The 16,518-nt window shown below is 38.8% G+C and overlaps 1 protein-coding gene across 2 annotated transcripts in view; it reads left to right on the top strand.

Moving 5' to 3' along the window:
* LOC134650986 (uncharacterized) overlaps positions 1–15,283 on the top strand; it is a 30,492-nt gene extending 15,209 nt beyond the window's left edge. For both annotated transcript variants that reach the window (XM_063505954.1, XM_063505953.1), the window contains exons 3-5: positions 12,807–12,835; positions 14,294–14,436; positions 15,045–15,283. In XM_063505954.1, coding sequence (XP_063362024.1) covers positions 12,807–12,835; positions 14,294–14,436; positions 15,045–15,260 — 388 coding nt within the window. In that variant the 3' untranslated portion in view covers positions 15,261–15,283. The remainder of the gene's footprint in view (positions 1–12,806; positions 12,836–14,293; positions 14,437–15,044) is intronic.
* The last annotated feature ends 1,235 nt before the right edge of the window (positions 15,284–16,518 follow it).

Genomic DNA, 16,518 nt, shown 5'->3' with positions numbered 1-16,518 from the left:
GTCGACAGTATATACTTAGCAAAAAAGAGGTACAGAACTGAATATAAAACCTTGAAGTTGCAAACATCTAAAGCGTACTTTAACCGTTTACCATCAAACCGTCCTTTGGTTAGCTAGCAACTTGACACACGTGAATAAATAGCTGAACAGACAAGAGCAAGATCGTGTGTAACATGCATTGTGGACCAATCAGGCTCCCGTTCCGGATTCTAAATAGAATCGCACCCGCGTACGCGCAGTTTGTCTTCCAGAAAGAGACAAAACATGTGCATTGAGGAAAGGGCAAGTAGGACGGCAGATCAAGATAACGTTGACGTCGGAGTAATAGCGCCACCCGTCGACTTGCGATTTATCGCACGAGAGGCTTCTGTTAACGACGGTATAAGTCCTCTTTTCAAGTGTGTGGAATGTAATTCTGGAATAACAAGAGTCGGGTTACGGACACGGAAGCTGTATGTATAAACTTTAGAATAAAAGACGGCAGCGTTGTTGGCTGAGACCCGGCCTCATACAAAGCCGGAGGTCTTACGTTCGAAACTAGGGCATATATTTAGTGTGATTGTGATGAGCACATAGGTATAATTTTCTTGCTTGAGTCACGTTTTATATTTATGTATTCAGTATGACTGGATCGCATCGGGCTTCCATTCCAGCGCAAAGGCAAAGGGATCGAAACCCATCCTCTGAATATCCTAAGAAACTCAATTATATATTAACGGACAACCATACGACACCGAGGATAAGAGTGATCTACAATGTATTTGAGAAATTATACGTGTCGACCACCAAAAATATGGATTTTGGGTGTATACCTCAGGTGCTGCTGTAAACTATATGGAAGTCATCATTCATACCTCATGTAATTAATTATATATATTGTACTTACTTCGTTGAAGGATTAACGCAATAATCGCGGCCGACGTCGGCGCATGCGATCTGCATAAATAAATGAGACTAATGCGTTTAAGCTCATGCCCCAGGACAGAACGTGATAAGAATTATTCGTCGAGATTAACGTTGTACCTTATTATATCACCAATCGATTATACATACATACTCGTAAAAACACGTTTAAACCGGAAAATTAATTAATCTTATGAATTCAAATTGTGTTTTGAAATTTGATGGTTATAACTTATAATTCAATTGTAGAAGTACTTATTGATGAAATTCAAATTCTATTAAAATCCTGGTCACGGCACCAATTATAAATTAGTGATTATAGTAACCGTTTCACAAAGAAATAATCGTCATAAATAAAAAGGTAGTTTCTAAAACCATAAGTAAACTGATGTTTTTCGTTCCTAAATTTGATACTGTCAGTCACATAGTCGAAGTGGACATATGGTCTATTACATATCGTACACGACCAAGACATACGACTCGTGATTCCATCAGCTGTCAAGAGACAATATCGTATTGCACCTCTGTTGACTGCGCACTCGCATACTCGTGTGGTAACCATTATTTATTTACAAATAAGACAGCGTACAAGACCTATCACCGTTAAACCCCGCGCATCTAAGCTTTGTTAACAAAAGCTCTCATGTTTTATCCTTTCTTGTCCTGTAATCTTATTAGTAGCACGAGCGCGAGCGAGTGAAATTCTTGGTCGAACTGGTGTGCCATGAACTCGAAATACGTAAGAACTATTCGTAATCGGTGAGCTCTGCTATACTGGCATCAAAAACGACCAAATTCGGCCACACTCGGTATGCGTTTTGAACAACAGCCCTGGAATCCAGCCCGTTTTGCCAAGCTAACAACCCACCTCCAAAACTACAACGCATGGAGCGTTGTTCCACCCCGAAGTCACTTACGCCGTTCTTCCTTTATTTTGATATCCGTTTAGTAGACTAACAACGCACGTTTAGAAGAATAATGTAGCTTTTCACTACACGCTCTAAACCCACTTTGGACACTTTAGGGACCTGATCAGTTTAAGTTTAGAGGATCAAAAGAACAATATCCCAACTCACTCTATCCTTTATATGATCGTGGGACCTTCTTCTTTTAAGTGCCTATCGGTTTAGTCGAAGCTAACAACATGGTTTTAGAAGAAGAAGAGCGTATGTCGTTGGATGTGTCGTTGTGACATAGACATTGTTGTGTCGAGGGTGGGTTGAGATATAGAGCCGTTTGGCGATCCGACGCACGCGACGCGCGATTAGTGGACGACAGTTGGGTTTACATGGGCAAGGAGGCTCATCTTACCAGAGTGACTGTGACGTGTGACGTCGAGATCTGGGAGACTGCCGATAACGTCAGGAATGTCAGGATTCGAAGATCGTTGTGTTGTGTTCCCATCTCTGTCGATCTCGTCTTATCGGAGTTACGGATATACTTATACACACATTTCGATTTTCTAAGTTCGCGATAGACAATCAGAAAACGCACTTCTACTACGCGTTGGATGGTCTTTGAATGGTTATCTAATTAGAACGACACAATTTGTAATAATTGTAATTGTGTGGCCTTCTTAGCACCAATGAAAGAAGGGCTCATTTTGAATCAGCTAGAATGTAGGAGTTGAGTTTAAAATTTTATTAGTTTCTTTAACGGCCCTGATTTACTGCGCTTTATTAACTTTATGGTAAACTTAAATTCCAAATTCGGTACAAACACGACCATCGCATGTAAGCCCCGCAAATGTCGTTAAAGGTGATATACCAGCGCGCGCCGTGTCGTCGCCGGTTTAACAAACGATAAATACGGGTAGCGATTTAGAGACGCGTCCTCAGACACCTCGGTTTATACGTACAGTGTTTTCGGACGGGTTTACATGGGGCTACAAGCCAAAGTGTATACATACCTTTCGTAAAGATATACAGAAGTCTACACTGCACACACCTGCAATGCGTTTTAATACATAGATATGCAGTGGAATTTCATTGTACTATTTAAATGATAAATAGGTAGTTAATAGGTCCAATCAGCTGCAGAGATAAGTGGTAGTAGTTTACAAGGGTGTTTTTACCTCAGCTAACAACTAGAAGCTAAGGGCTCTATCCCACTGAGGTCCAGTTCTGCGGGAACGGTTTTTTACCGAATCCCGCAAAAATCATTGGTGTGTTCACACACATTAGTTTGCATCCTGTTTTTTGCGATACAGCAGTAAAAATGAGCACACTGCGCACATCCTGAAAAAGACTATGCAGAAAGGCTTGGTTAATTTTTTTGGAGAAATGATCGTCCAGGAAATATCAGGATTTTTAGGGTGATGTTAGAATTTTGTCTGTTCCATTTGTTCATATCACAACGCTAAGCGGGATGGGGCGTAACCGTTCTGTATGAAATACTACGACTTATTCTGTGACACGAGCCCCGCAATTTCCGCATGCCAAAACGTGTGCCATTAGCGAGCCGCGAAAATTTGCAACACGCGACCTGTCACATGCAACATTTCCGACGAATTGATTGATTCGCTAAACCGGCAGTAATAGTTGGGGAGCCGACGATGCTAAATGTGTACTTACTCGAGAGTCGAGCGTCGTACAGACCTATTGGAATCGAAATATAAAAAAAAGTTATATAAAGTTTTTAAAGATAAAATATTTTTTAATCAATAAATGCTCAAAAAGGGTCTTCGTATTTGACAACTTTCCAAGAACACATTCTAAATATACCTACATAGTTTTTGGTTATTTTTATTGAGCAATTTTTCTTTTTAAGTAGGTGCAACAGGTATTTGGTATTCGGCCGAATACCGAATATTCGGCAAAGTGGCCGAATAGGCCGAATACCGAATAGTTGCCGAATATTCGTGGCATCTCTAATTGTAACCGTCAGATTAAGGAAATGCGTGCAAATAATTATCAGATTTAGTAATAGCACAATTATAGCGTTAATTTGGACTAATATGACCAAATCCACAATCTGCTTAACAATTTGTTGAACCCCCCACCAACCAAGGGCTCGACATAGATGGCTAAAAGGGGTAAAGGTAGACTACACGGGTAGCAAGATATCACTCATATCTTAATCTGACGCGCTCGAGTTAACACAAAAATCCCCTCTTGGGCTCCCCTACTATAATGCTCGTTTGGTACGTGTGGACTTTTAATTACACTCGTGTTGGCGGTTAATCAAAGTTGTTGGCGCGCAATAATCATGCAATATTCCATAAACATAACTTGTTCTGGTCGCTTGGGTGTTGGTTTCTCTCACTTATTAATGATTCACATCACTTAGCTTAATCTGGCCTGAGCCTGACACATATCTGCGATGGCTGAAGGTAGTAATTAAAAAAATAATTAAAATTAAATAATATCATTTATTATTCTAAGGCCCATAGAAAAAACTAATATATTTAGGTACGAGTACATACAATAATAAAAATCTTACAAGCTAAAAATTATTTCGGCGACACTGCCGTTTTCTGTTCCAGAAATAATAATGGTATTTAGCTTATTTTCTGAGCTATTTATACTAACAATAACAGAAATCCACAGCCATTACAATACTAAGTAGGTACTATTTTGCACGAAGTGTTCCGTTCGTGATGGCAAGAAGTCGCAAGTCCCTTAAGATAAGATGCACTGTGTTGTCGGCGAGGGTCCTGCATTTAAGGAATAATCCATTATTATTTATTAACACAGTAAATCGTCGTAGGTATGTATAAAGGGCGTCAAGCATGTGACACCTCTGCTTGCAATAAGGATCTATCTAGATACGATACGCGATCAGTCCGCTTATTATTCGTTACTACTGTTTATCACAGTTTGATATTTAAAAAAAAACAACGGGTTGCGCTCCGGGAGTGCCGGCAGAAGTGAAAACTCAATGACATTGTAATTGTTTTTCGATCAGGTCACGTGTCCGTCTTACGAATTTTCAATCTGTCGGTCACGTGACCTGTCGCGAGTTTAACATTTTTTCCCCATCACAAAAAGTGCACAGCGCCGCTAAAGAGGTTTTCACTTCAAAAATCATCCTTATTGGCATCGATAAAGTGGTACCTTTTGCCTGAAACGTCACAAATATAGCAGGTTTTCTTTAAAGGCAAGCGAAATTCATTTATCCATAAGAAGAGCGGTGGATTTTCATAATGCCGTCAGCGAGACGCTCGCGGGTCAATCAAATACAATTACTATGTGGCTTACAACGAGAGGGAGCCCAGTCAATAAGGTTCCTTATAAAGGCCTTAGTCCATGATAATTATTTTGTAGTTTGAATAATTTGAGTACCAGGTCTGGAAAAAAACGTAGAAGGGTGTGCATATTTATTCATTGATTTATTTGTCGTATTGCGATACTTTAAAGTTGTGTTGCTGACTATTATTTTTTCCCTGTATGTTATAAACACATTATGATTGAAAGTTATTTACTTTTTTTGACAGTATGCAAGTGTTATGTATGTATAATTTTATAGAAGTTTGACGTTTAAAATAACACTTGCTCGCTGCGGACCAGACTTATTTAGACTCTAGTAAACTAATCGACTTAACACCAAATCCCACGGTGTAATCACGTTTTACACATCGTTGGGTATAGCTCATACTGTGTGATCTATCTCGTTGACTAGACTAACAACCATTTATTCATGTCTCGCGCTGTGACGCTGACGCTAACTGCCGCCATTTTGGCGCGGATGGCCATTCAAGATGGAGGCGGCGTGTGCGCAATATTAGCATTGCTGTTAGGGAATATTGGTAGCATGATCTACCGCTCATCGATAACAAAAGTGCGCCGACGTAATTATTCTAACTTCTATACGAGCCGTGTAAATCTATTGACGATCGATTTAGAACTGTGTGCGTATAACATTAAAGTCATATTTTAAGTAGGGTTCTTTGATAGTTGGAAATTCTTTGGAAGATCTTGAATATCTCGATGTAGTGTCTTTTCGATGGGGTAAATTTACAAATAGCGAAACGGATAAAAGTATCTTTATGATCATCAGGTTTTGGGTAGGTACCTAGGTACTCGAAGGATTTTTGTAGACTAGCATGCCTGTTAAGATACCTTACCCTTTGTACGCCACGACTATTTTATATAACACTCTATTTTATTATTGGATTGCATTAAGGTTAACCGTGCGCGTTTGTGGACTTTTTTGGCGGTCAAAGCAGTCTTTCGCCTTCACCCAAACCCAAAACTACGAACTGAAACGGAAAGTGCTTTTCATAGTACAAATTATGTAAAAGAATTGCCTCCTATGCCTGTATTACTGAACCTGGCTAATGCCAATAGCTTATAGTACATTTTAATTTAAGTACGATAAAATGACCTTTGCTTTTCGGTTACTCTAGGATCTAAACTTAAATACTAGTATAAAATAAACACATACCTATAAGACTTGTTTGTACGACTTTTGTGAAAATTCTGCTCTATCTACATTCGAAAATCCATTATTTTATATAACTAATGCGTGAACCATAAGGTAGTACAGAATTGAAAAATATATACTTATATCTAAACTCAGCAGAACTGCTGTCTTAATTCGAATAAGTCGTATTACCCTTAGACATAAGTCGCAAGTTACGCCGTTTTGTCGGTTCAAGTGTTAAAGTTCAGTGTTGAGAAGATTACAGTCATTGTGTGGCGATAACCTGTAGTTAGTGTTTAGACTTTAGAGACCAGTAGACGCTTCGGGCTATCATGCTCTCATTAGCAGTTGCCTACTGGAATGAGTGAATATCTTGTAGGTACAAGTAGTACAACAAATACAGGGTGGCCCAAAAATACTTTCACAAAAAATGTACTGCGGCATGTTGTTGATAAGTTAAGGAGTAAATTGTTTTTCAACACTTCTTAAATAGCGTTTTTTAACAATTCAATCGATATTGCGGGTTTAACATATAAAACCATACTGTTAACCATACAAACATTTCTGCAAGGTAAGTAACTAGATCTCGCAGCGTGGCAATCGCATCACCGATCACTAAATAACTTAACACTTCTGTTAATTACTCTTTTGCCCCTAAATTTCCGATTTTCCAAACGCGTTGAAGCACATCCCAATAACGAGTCTTAGGGCCCGATTCGGATTTTGAACTAGACATCTATTAGATGTCTATTAGACATCACCAAGATACAACAACGATATTTTTAAGATTTAGGCTGTTAAATTTGACATTTCCGCGATTCTGGAGATACCTACTCTTGAACGATATCCACAATGTCTAAAACGTTTCGTTATGTATTTTTAGATCTCAAAATGATTTAGAAACGATCTTAATACGATAATTTAATGTAAAAGTGACATTGGTTGCCCGCGAATTGAGCTGCAAAAGATATCTAGTTGAAATCTAAACTACCAGGTATCTAGTAGGTACATATCGTATCGTTCTCTTCTTTAGAACGGATCTTGTTTTTCGAATACCGTGGTTATTAGTGGCCGTACAAAACCTCGGATACGAGTCAATCATCGGGCGGTAGCGCCAGGCGCGCCGAGAACCATATACGGCGTTGAGTTTGATTTGCAACGCGTCAGTTACTGTAATAACATAATACTACATTTATTTTCTATGATAAGTATAGTAGGGTTCGTGAAAAGAGTAAATATAAAAAAAAACCGCGCCAACGTATGAAGAGTAGGAAATGGCAGTTAAGATTTTTAGAACATCTTAAAGGAGCACAATTTTGAAAGTTTATTCAAGTCGAAAGTGTATGAATATAAATCTGTGGAGGAATTAATGTTTCTGATTGATGAACTAATCGACCTTAAATACTAGACTTTACAGAAGTGACAATTCTCACACATACATTGGATACAGTTTGATGCAATAGGCCCTAAAAGAGAAAATATGAATTAAACACGTCCTGCGTAACGGTCTCGACATTAGGCAGAAGGATTATACATATATGTACTCATACATGCAATTCCTGGCTCTTTCGTTCTCCTTCTAACTCTTAGGTTGACCCTACGTTGTTCTGCTGCTGCCAAGTTTGAGTGACCTGACTGTAGTGTCTAATGGTTACGGGAAGCCAGCCAATGACGCCATGCGTCGCGACAAGCGACGAGTTTCTTTCATCAAAACTTTGTGACATCTTTTGGTGTCAGCTCGATTTCTGATACTTAATTTTTATTTTCGTTACTTCGAGGTTGATACTTGGTATAAGTACTTATACTTAGTCGGCAAACAGAATACAATTAATAAAAATCTCCACAAGACGATGCTTGGATCGAAGTAAACTTGGACGTATGAACTGTGTCGCTGACATGATTTTGTTTAGTTTATAAGATTTTTATTGTAAATATAATTATACAGTGTGTAAATCCAATACGGGCGAATATTTAAACGGTGGTTAGCATAGGACCTAAAAAGTATATTGAGATACATTTTACTTAGAAATGCAATGAAAATTTTACCCATACAAAACAATTCGGTCCGCAATGTAATACACCACACAAGATACGAGATACGAGCTTTATAAAGTAACTGTCAACGATTGTTGGCAGTTACAATAAAAAGCTCGTATCTCGTAATGTCATGTCATCTTCTGTTTCTTAACGTTTGCAGTACATTGCTGCTCGGTACATGTGAAAATAACTAATTACGGGGTCATAATTAAGTGCAATTTAAAAAAAAAATCTTAATTAATGATTAAACGGGTAAATTCTATATCTGGGTTAATTTATTGCCCGTATTGGACTTACACACTGTATGTTAGTTTGTAAGGTGGTAAATATATGTTACCTTAAAAACTAACATATGGGCCTTAGTTACCTGAAAATATTTCATCTGATAGTCTAATCGTATACCATATTATTATAGGCCCAGACGTAAATATCTCTTTAAGTACCTAAAGCTATCAGATAATAGTAAATATTTAGACACGTTACTCTCATCCGCTACTATTGATGCTGACTGTAAATTTGTCGGTTTTCTAATTCTACCTACATTGAATTATGTATGAAATATTGATCAGATGATTCCAGCGTCTTTACACAAGTTTATATGTCTAAGAGTGGCACACGCCGAATATGGTCGGGTGAAACGTATCATTTAAGATATGATATATTGCCGTCGCGGCCGTCATGTTTACGTATTTATAAGTATAAATCGTATAAGTGAGATGTCACGCTATGACCATGGGTTGCGCGAGCGTGTCAGTTAATGGGTAAACCAGGGTATATTGATCTAGAGATTCGTAACAACTATACATGTCCGGAAGGAGCTTTTATCTGGTTTGTGTGAGCCTATATCCAATCGCCTGCGTTGGGTGAGCATATGAGATTCCATGTTCCCAGGTTCTAAAGGCAAATGTATATACATAATTATAGTGTGTTGATTTTTCAATTGACATTTTCCTAAATTTTTAAATCCATAGGGAAATAAGTAAGCTTACGAGTATAGAGAGTGCTCACTGTGTGTTTGACCTTTTTAGAATGACCCCTAAAAGTATGAGCATGTCGTAAGATTAAATTCAGTACTGTATACAAAGGTTTTCCGATTATAAATGAAGTTATAGCAAAACAGAGCAACAAAGCAACCTTGATAATTAAGAACACATCAGTTCAACGCAAGGCTAATACGACTTCGTGTAATGTCATAATTAGGGAAATGGCATTTAGTGAAATATGCTCACAATGATTCATTCCGTCAGTCTATGGAGCAAAGTATTAGTATTTAGTTACGATATAAATCACAGCGCGCTTTTATCTCTTACGGTCTAGTCTAGGCTTTAACGGTATTGTCACGTGCTGAAATAGCCAATTAGCGTTTTAAGTACAGTTGACTTCATATACCTATTATATACGACTTCAAAGAGGACAAAACGGGTCAAAACATCAGCTATGAGAAAATTATAACTTGAATTTAAATTCTAAATGCCACATGGGCTTACGGTAGTAGTTCGTGTAGTTGCCACCGAATGAATTCTAGGTAGTAGTTCGTAGTAGTTACAAAGTGTCCCGTAGTCACCAAGCACTACAAAAATATAACATTAACTTGGAGGGAAAACTGTTCCCTGTTCTAGGTATGTACATACAAATATGTATGCAGGGGTGATAAGCTAATCGATTTGCTGAATGTACATACATACATACATACATAGTAAAAGAGCTTTTTCTAAAATAAATATGGAAAACCCGATTCTTTCAAATCTGGACGTTCTTGGGCTCATACTACTCAGAATCGACAGCACTCTCCATCCTACCATTAAAAAAAGATGTCCCAAAATGTATGAAAATTGTACATTCCACTACGTCACGTTACATACAAGTGAAAATTTTTCTCATACTACATAAAAACGTGACGTAATGGAATGGACATTTTGGGACATCTTTTTTTAATGGTAGGATGGAGAGTGCTGTCGATTCTGAGTAGAATGAGCCCAAGAACGTCCAGATTTGAAAGAATCTGGTTTTCGATATTTATTTTAGAAAAAGCCTAAAAAGCAAACAAGCTTTTGTAAACTTTTGTGGGCCCAAATTCTTACAGTATTCGACATAAATGTCAATTGGCAACCCAAAGCCAGGTGGGCGCTATAATTATAGTCTCGCATTCCAATAATAAAACTCAAAGGTAGGTACGAAATTCATTTAATATTTTGCCGTAGAGCCCTGATTAAAACTGACACTGGCTGTCAAACGCTCTCGCACAGTTTATGTCGCCGTATTCAGTGTAAATTAATGGGTTACGGCCATAGCGAACAGATTTGCTCCGTGAGCTTCGTGGGCAGGATGGCCACTTGGGCAAGGTATTTCTATCGCTTACCCAGCTAGCGCGAGTCGATGGCTCTTACAATCCAGTATAAGAAAATAACGGTATACGCTCATGCGATTACATTAAAGTCGAACATTTTTTTCTACACGCATTAGTATTACCTATAATGTGGCAAAGGACTGTCTCATTCGGAGCCGGTCTACCTAGCTTTATTTGACGTTCATAAGCGCATTGTAATTATGCCTACTTGAATAAACTATCTTTTATCTTATCTTATCATTTCAAACATACATATACAGAGAGAATCATACTATCTTTGTCTTACACTAGTACCCAAAAGAAAAGGATGAGTATAGTTTTTTTTTGTTCCTATTTACTGACAAATTGGTTTGACCAACATGTAATGTCAAAAAACTATAACCAGTTCGTACCTAGTTATATAAAAACATGGGAAAAAATACTTACTTTTCTATAGAATCTATTGGACTTGTGAGGCGAATTACGTACAGAGAATATACGGATCCGTTATATCGGTTTGCTTCCGAACTCGCCTCCTCCCCTAACCGACGGGAATGCACTGGCAGGTTGCGCAGGCGGTGACAATTAGCCGGGCTCGTGACCGCGGCGCCGCGCGCGCATGTCGCGGTGACAGGTGGATCCGTAGCGACTAAGACCAGGTCCGAACTGTCGCGGTGATCGTACGTCCACTAATATATTGGAAGGTTCTTAGTTCTTAACTGAGTTACGTAGTTGATTGATTGTTCCGAACCGCCGCTGGTGACAGTTAGCACGGCTCATGACCGCGGCGCCGCTCGCTCATGTCGGTCCGAACTGTAGATCGTAAGTTCACTAAAATATTGGAAGCTTCGTAGTTACAACTGAGTTACGTAAATCAGTCCATGGATTGTGACTTGTAACCGCCGGTGACAATTGACCGTGTCCGTGCGAATTAAAACACAAGATACGGATAAATGTAAGTTCTATAATAGCTTTCCTTAATTTTTCACATTGAAAAAAATATTTATGCCAACAGATATTAACTTTTTTCCAATTACACAGTTACACAGTTGTTAGCGTTGTAATAGCGTCTGAAATATACGTTCGCTTTTCATATATACCTACCTACCATATAAGACTAAATTTTTCAACACTAATATAATATCATAAAATTGACTTTTACGATACGATATTAACTAGCTTCTTATTACGAAAAGCAACCCTTTTCACCGCATGAAACAATATCGGGTTATCAATGTTCTATGTTAAATTCAATTCTATATGTCCAATTAATTTCCAACCACCCACATCAAGCCATCTAAGTCATCTAACTACTTATAGGTACCTATTATCAAATGTCCTATTTTAACGCGTCTACGCCACTACTTACTCTATGGCTTAAGACTATTAGCTAGATCGTCTCCAATTAAAGACATCTCGTGTTCAAATAAACGACCCTCCTAAGTGCTCGAGCCGCTTGAAGACTTAAAAATAGCCAGAACGACTCTGAGGTATTTTTCTAGACGTGACTGCGCGGATTTAAATTAATTAGGATGCTGTTAACTAGGGACTTGGTCACGTATTTCCACTAAGAATTTTGTAATAGTGCCGAAAAAAAACAACAATAAAAAAACAACCCATTTAAAATACCTATTTATGCAAGTAGGACCAAGAAAGTTAAACCAAGAGAAGTCTGCAACGATTTTGATAGCACACGCAGTGCAAGTGTTATTTTAAACATCAAACTTATATGAAATTATTACGTATAAAATAAATGACACTTGCACTGCGTGCATCTGCTTGGTACGTGTGACGTTATACAGGGTGTATTTGTATTTAGTACTCAAGATTTTTTTAGACAAGCAAAATTGAAGAAAAAAAGTAAAATACTTTGAATGCAGTTTTGTTTCTTTTTAAAAATAAAGGAATGTCTCCTTTAAGTAAAATGAGCCAGCTTAAGGATTTAAGGCAGTTTCCCTCCAGGGCCCGACTTATCTTTCCACTCTGTATATTACGTAAACATTTTAGTAAACAGCACTTATTATTCAATTCGTCTTTACGCATGTTCATTGTTCAATCACCTTTATAAGACCACTTTCGTGTCAAATTTCTAATCTTAGAAACAAATAAATAATAGAAAAGTTTAATTATTAACATATAGGAAAGTTCCTGATATAAAAGTTTTCTTTTGTTACAGAATTCCTGACACCCCCAGGCCACGGCAAGGTACCATTTTAATAGTTATTACGAGTAATAGTTAACTGTTAAATAATAAAGCAAATTCTACCTATGAAGATGAAATGACGACCATCATTATTCTAAGCAGTTAAAATTAACGGTTATTTTAGACAGGACGGGTTATCGACAAGGATCTGAATAGGTAGTGAACTGTTATTAGACAGTGATATTGAACAGATAGTATGGACATGGCTGGATAATGCAGGTCGCAGTGTTATCTATTAAAATTAAACAATGTATTGCATAGTATCGTGATGTGAAGGGGCGAAGAAAGAGAGAGGCCAGGGGCGCCCGACGACAACATGGTGGACCAGCATGACCCAATTACTTAAAAAAAACGATACAACCCTATAATTAGGAGAGTCGACCCCACTTAAAATGGGATAGACCAAGGAAGAAGAAGAAGTATTGCATAGTAATCGCGTGACATATGTAGCTAATTTGTTTTTAGTGATTGGGAGAAATGTGGAGGTGTTATTCCAGCATCCGAACATTGTAAGCTAAAAATAAAGATATTGCATATTCTTGTATCTAATGTCGATCAAAAAAATATGATCATCATCTTTTGGCTATGTATTCTAATGGGCAAAAACACAACTAAGCTTCGCAAAATGTCAGTTTCTAAATTTTTCATTCCATTAATTTTGAAGTAATTTTGGCTAGTTGGGTACCTACTTTTTTAACTACATAATGTTTAAGCGGTCAACTATATGAAATTTGTGCAATAGGAAATTGAGTCTAAGCCTCCACAAAAATACCTCGCAACGGATGGTCGTAGTGAATTCCTGAAACAAGATATTGTAATTTAACTATTTGGCATGTCCATGTTCGGACATCGGACTCGTGAAATTTAATCCTATTCAGAGCATTGGTTAGCGAGACAGTACGACTATTACCTAAGATTTACAATAGTGTAGAATTGTGATGATTAGAGCAAACATTTATTGTGCCTTTTTAGTGGTCATAAAGTTGCGTTATAAAGACGATTTGCTTGGCGTGGGAGCTTTAGTGCCTTACCACTTAGCCATTTTAGGCTATCCCGTTTGAACCTAGGCCTAGTCTAGTTTAGACAAGTATGACATGAAAAAAATTTATCGATTATGATCATATATATGAGTGCGATACGATCACGATCACATTGTACTAGATATTTCGACGGTTGTCTATGAAAAATGCGTTATGTTAATCACTTGATGAAACGAATAAGGGCCCATTTAGACGATGCGAGAACTCGCATGCGAGTTTCATTACATTGCGGGTTTTGATCGGTCGGTTGAATTGGACGTAACCAACAGTCCGTAATTTAACTAAAATGGCATGCGAGTTCGCGCGCCGTCTAAATCAGCCCTAATGTACGTAAATACTGGGGCGGCTTAATTAAAGCGTGTGAAAGCTCCGATATGTGTTCTGAATTTGAAAAGTTATAAAAATAATGTTTTTTTTTAGCCGTTAGCACAACAAGCGTCTCTCCCGCACCTCCAAAGTCTCCCGTGAAGGACGTTAAAGAACCCACCAAAGAGCGCGCGCGCAGCAACAGCCTGACCTCACCACCGCCCAACAGGAAGAGGACCAGCTCCGGTGTGTTCCAGGTGAGTGCCACGGCAAAATGTATTTTGTGGCGTTGAAATAAAGATCAAGGTTCTCCGCCCAGGAGCTTTAAGAGCCACCATCATCATCAAACAGGAAAAGCTCTAGTGGGTACCAGGAGCGTATATCCCACAAGAGAACCCAGCTCAGGTGTCTTTCTGGCGAGTGGTATCTTAAGATGAGACTTTGAAATAGAGGTCAAAGTCTCCCCGTCTCTTGCCCAGGGCTTTATGGAGCGGATCGTAGAGAGAGATTGCTAGCAAAAATTTTAAAACATTATTAAAAAGGGTGGAGGGTGAAGTAGAAAAGTAGTACCTAATCTTGTTTCTCAATAAGTCCTTTTAGGAGACAGAATTTTGGCTATGCGAGGTATTATCAGTGCCGGCCCGAGCCCTTGATCAGGGTAGAGCGAAATCGGGTTATGGCGCCCTTCGTTGAAGTTTTCAAGCGTATTTTGGGCCCTCGCCACACTCGCGTCTTTTAAAACTTTTTTTTCTCATTTGCTATTTTGGCGCCCCCCTTGCTATCCGGCGCCTAGAGCGGCCGCTCCACTCGCTCTACCCTAGATCCGGGCCTGGGTATTATGGTTATTAATTGGTTATTTTTAAAGGTTGACGAAACGGAGCCACCGCCGAAGAAGCCCGAGCCCTCCCGAAAGAGGCCCGAAGTCAACGGCAAGAGGGACTCCAGTGAACCTAAGAAGGGAAAGCAAGAAAAGGACAACGAAAGGGCGAAGAAGCAAGAAAAGAAAGTGATAGAACGATTCGATGAAGAGGCTAAGACGGAATGCGTGTCTGCGTTCAAAGAGAGCGATAGTTGGGATTAAGAATAAATGTTTAAATGTATGTATTTCTTGGATTTTATTAATTTCCTGCCTTAACTTATTAGACAATACAGTAAGTACTACCTAAGTACTACCTAGTTAATTATAGGGAGTGTGCTTTAACTATAGGGGGCAGCACAGGCGTAAATGTGAAGTTTATGCTTCGGAGAAAACGTACGAGAACGGTAGATGGCAGCACTTGCTTTGGCAATGTGCATGTTTATGTTTCCGATACAGGCCTCAAGACGGCACATCCTCCAACGCGCACGGTCCCTATATCGGCCGTCTTTCATTTGACGAGAGAGAAAACATATTTAGAAGCATGACAAGACCTATGCTGTATGTGAGCGAAGCGAAGTCCATGAGTGAGAAAGCTGTAAATGTTTTTTAACCCTTTAACCGCCAGAGTCTGATATATAAGACATTACATATCCAGCTCATTTCGCCACAGTCTGATAAATAAGACAAAGATCTGATTTGGTTTTTACAGCACATTTATAACTCCTGTAACTATACCAACCTTACTCTGCGTGGTACAATTACTGTCGGTGGCGACACGAGCACGTTCGATCAAAAATTGCTGGCGGTTAAAAGGTTAAATATCTAAAACATCTCATGACTGTCATTAGCGATCGGCCGACCGCATATCTTCTAGCTTTATAAAACGTTGTGAATCCATAAGCCTGCTTTGGGAAATACAATATACAAGAAATTTAAGACACACAATACTAAGAAAATAATACATTCAGAAGCACAATAAGATGTTTTCCGTTCCTGCAGCGAAGCTCGGCGTCGCCAGCACGTTTGGGATTTCCAAGGGCATTGCATTAGGGAGGCACATGCCACTTTGAAACCCCAGCTATGCGGCGACCCTTAATGTAGACCTACATAACAACATATACAAAAGTCCTTGTTTAACCTCAAGCCGCCCATACGACAAACCTTGCCAAGCAAAATGAAATTTTATTTTGTCAACACAAAGTTCAAATTAGAACGGAACAGGAGACCTTTTTATAGGTCTCTGGGCGGCTAGAGGATATAGGTCTCCCGTTTAGCTGAGACGGTTGATAAAAAGTTATAATGCGCTAAAGTAAGGACGCTGAGCACGAAGAATTTCGTACATTGATCCACCCGTTTCTATTTCTAACGCACGCGTGTAATTATATTGCTGTCCCGCCCGTGTCCCGTCAATGCCACTGTGCGAGCGGGGAAGCAATATAATTATGCGTGTGCGATAGAGATGGGAAATACGAAATTCTTC

This window comes from Cydia amplana, chromosome 9 (genome assembly GCF_948474715.1).
Source record: "Cydia amplana chromosome 9, ilCydAmpl1.1, whole genome shotgun sequence".
NCBI lineage: Eukaryota > Metazoa > Arthropoda > Insecta > Lepidoptera > Tortricidae > Cydia > Cydia amplana.
The sequence above is the reverse complement of the archived record's forward strand: the minus strand, read 5'-3'. Positions and strand labels throughout refer to the sequence as shown.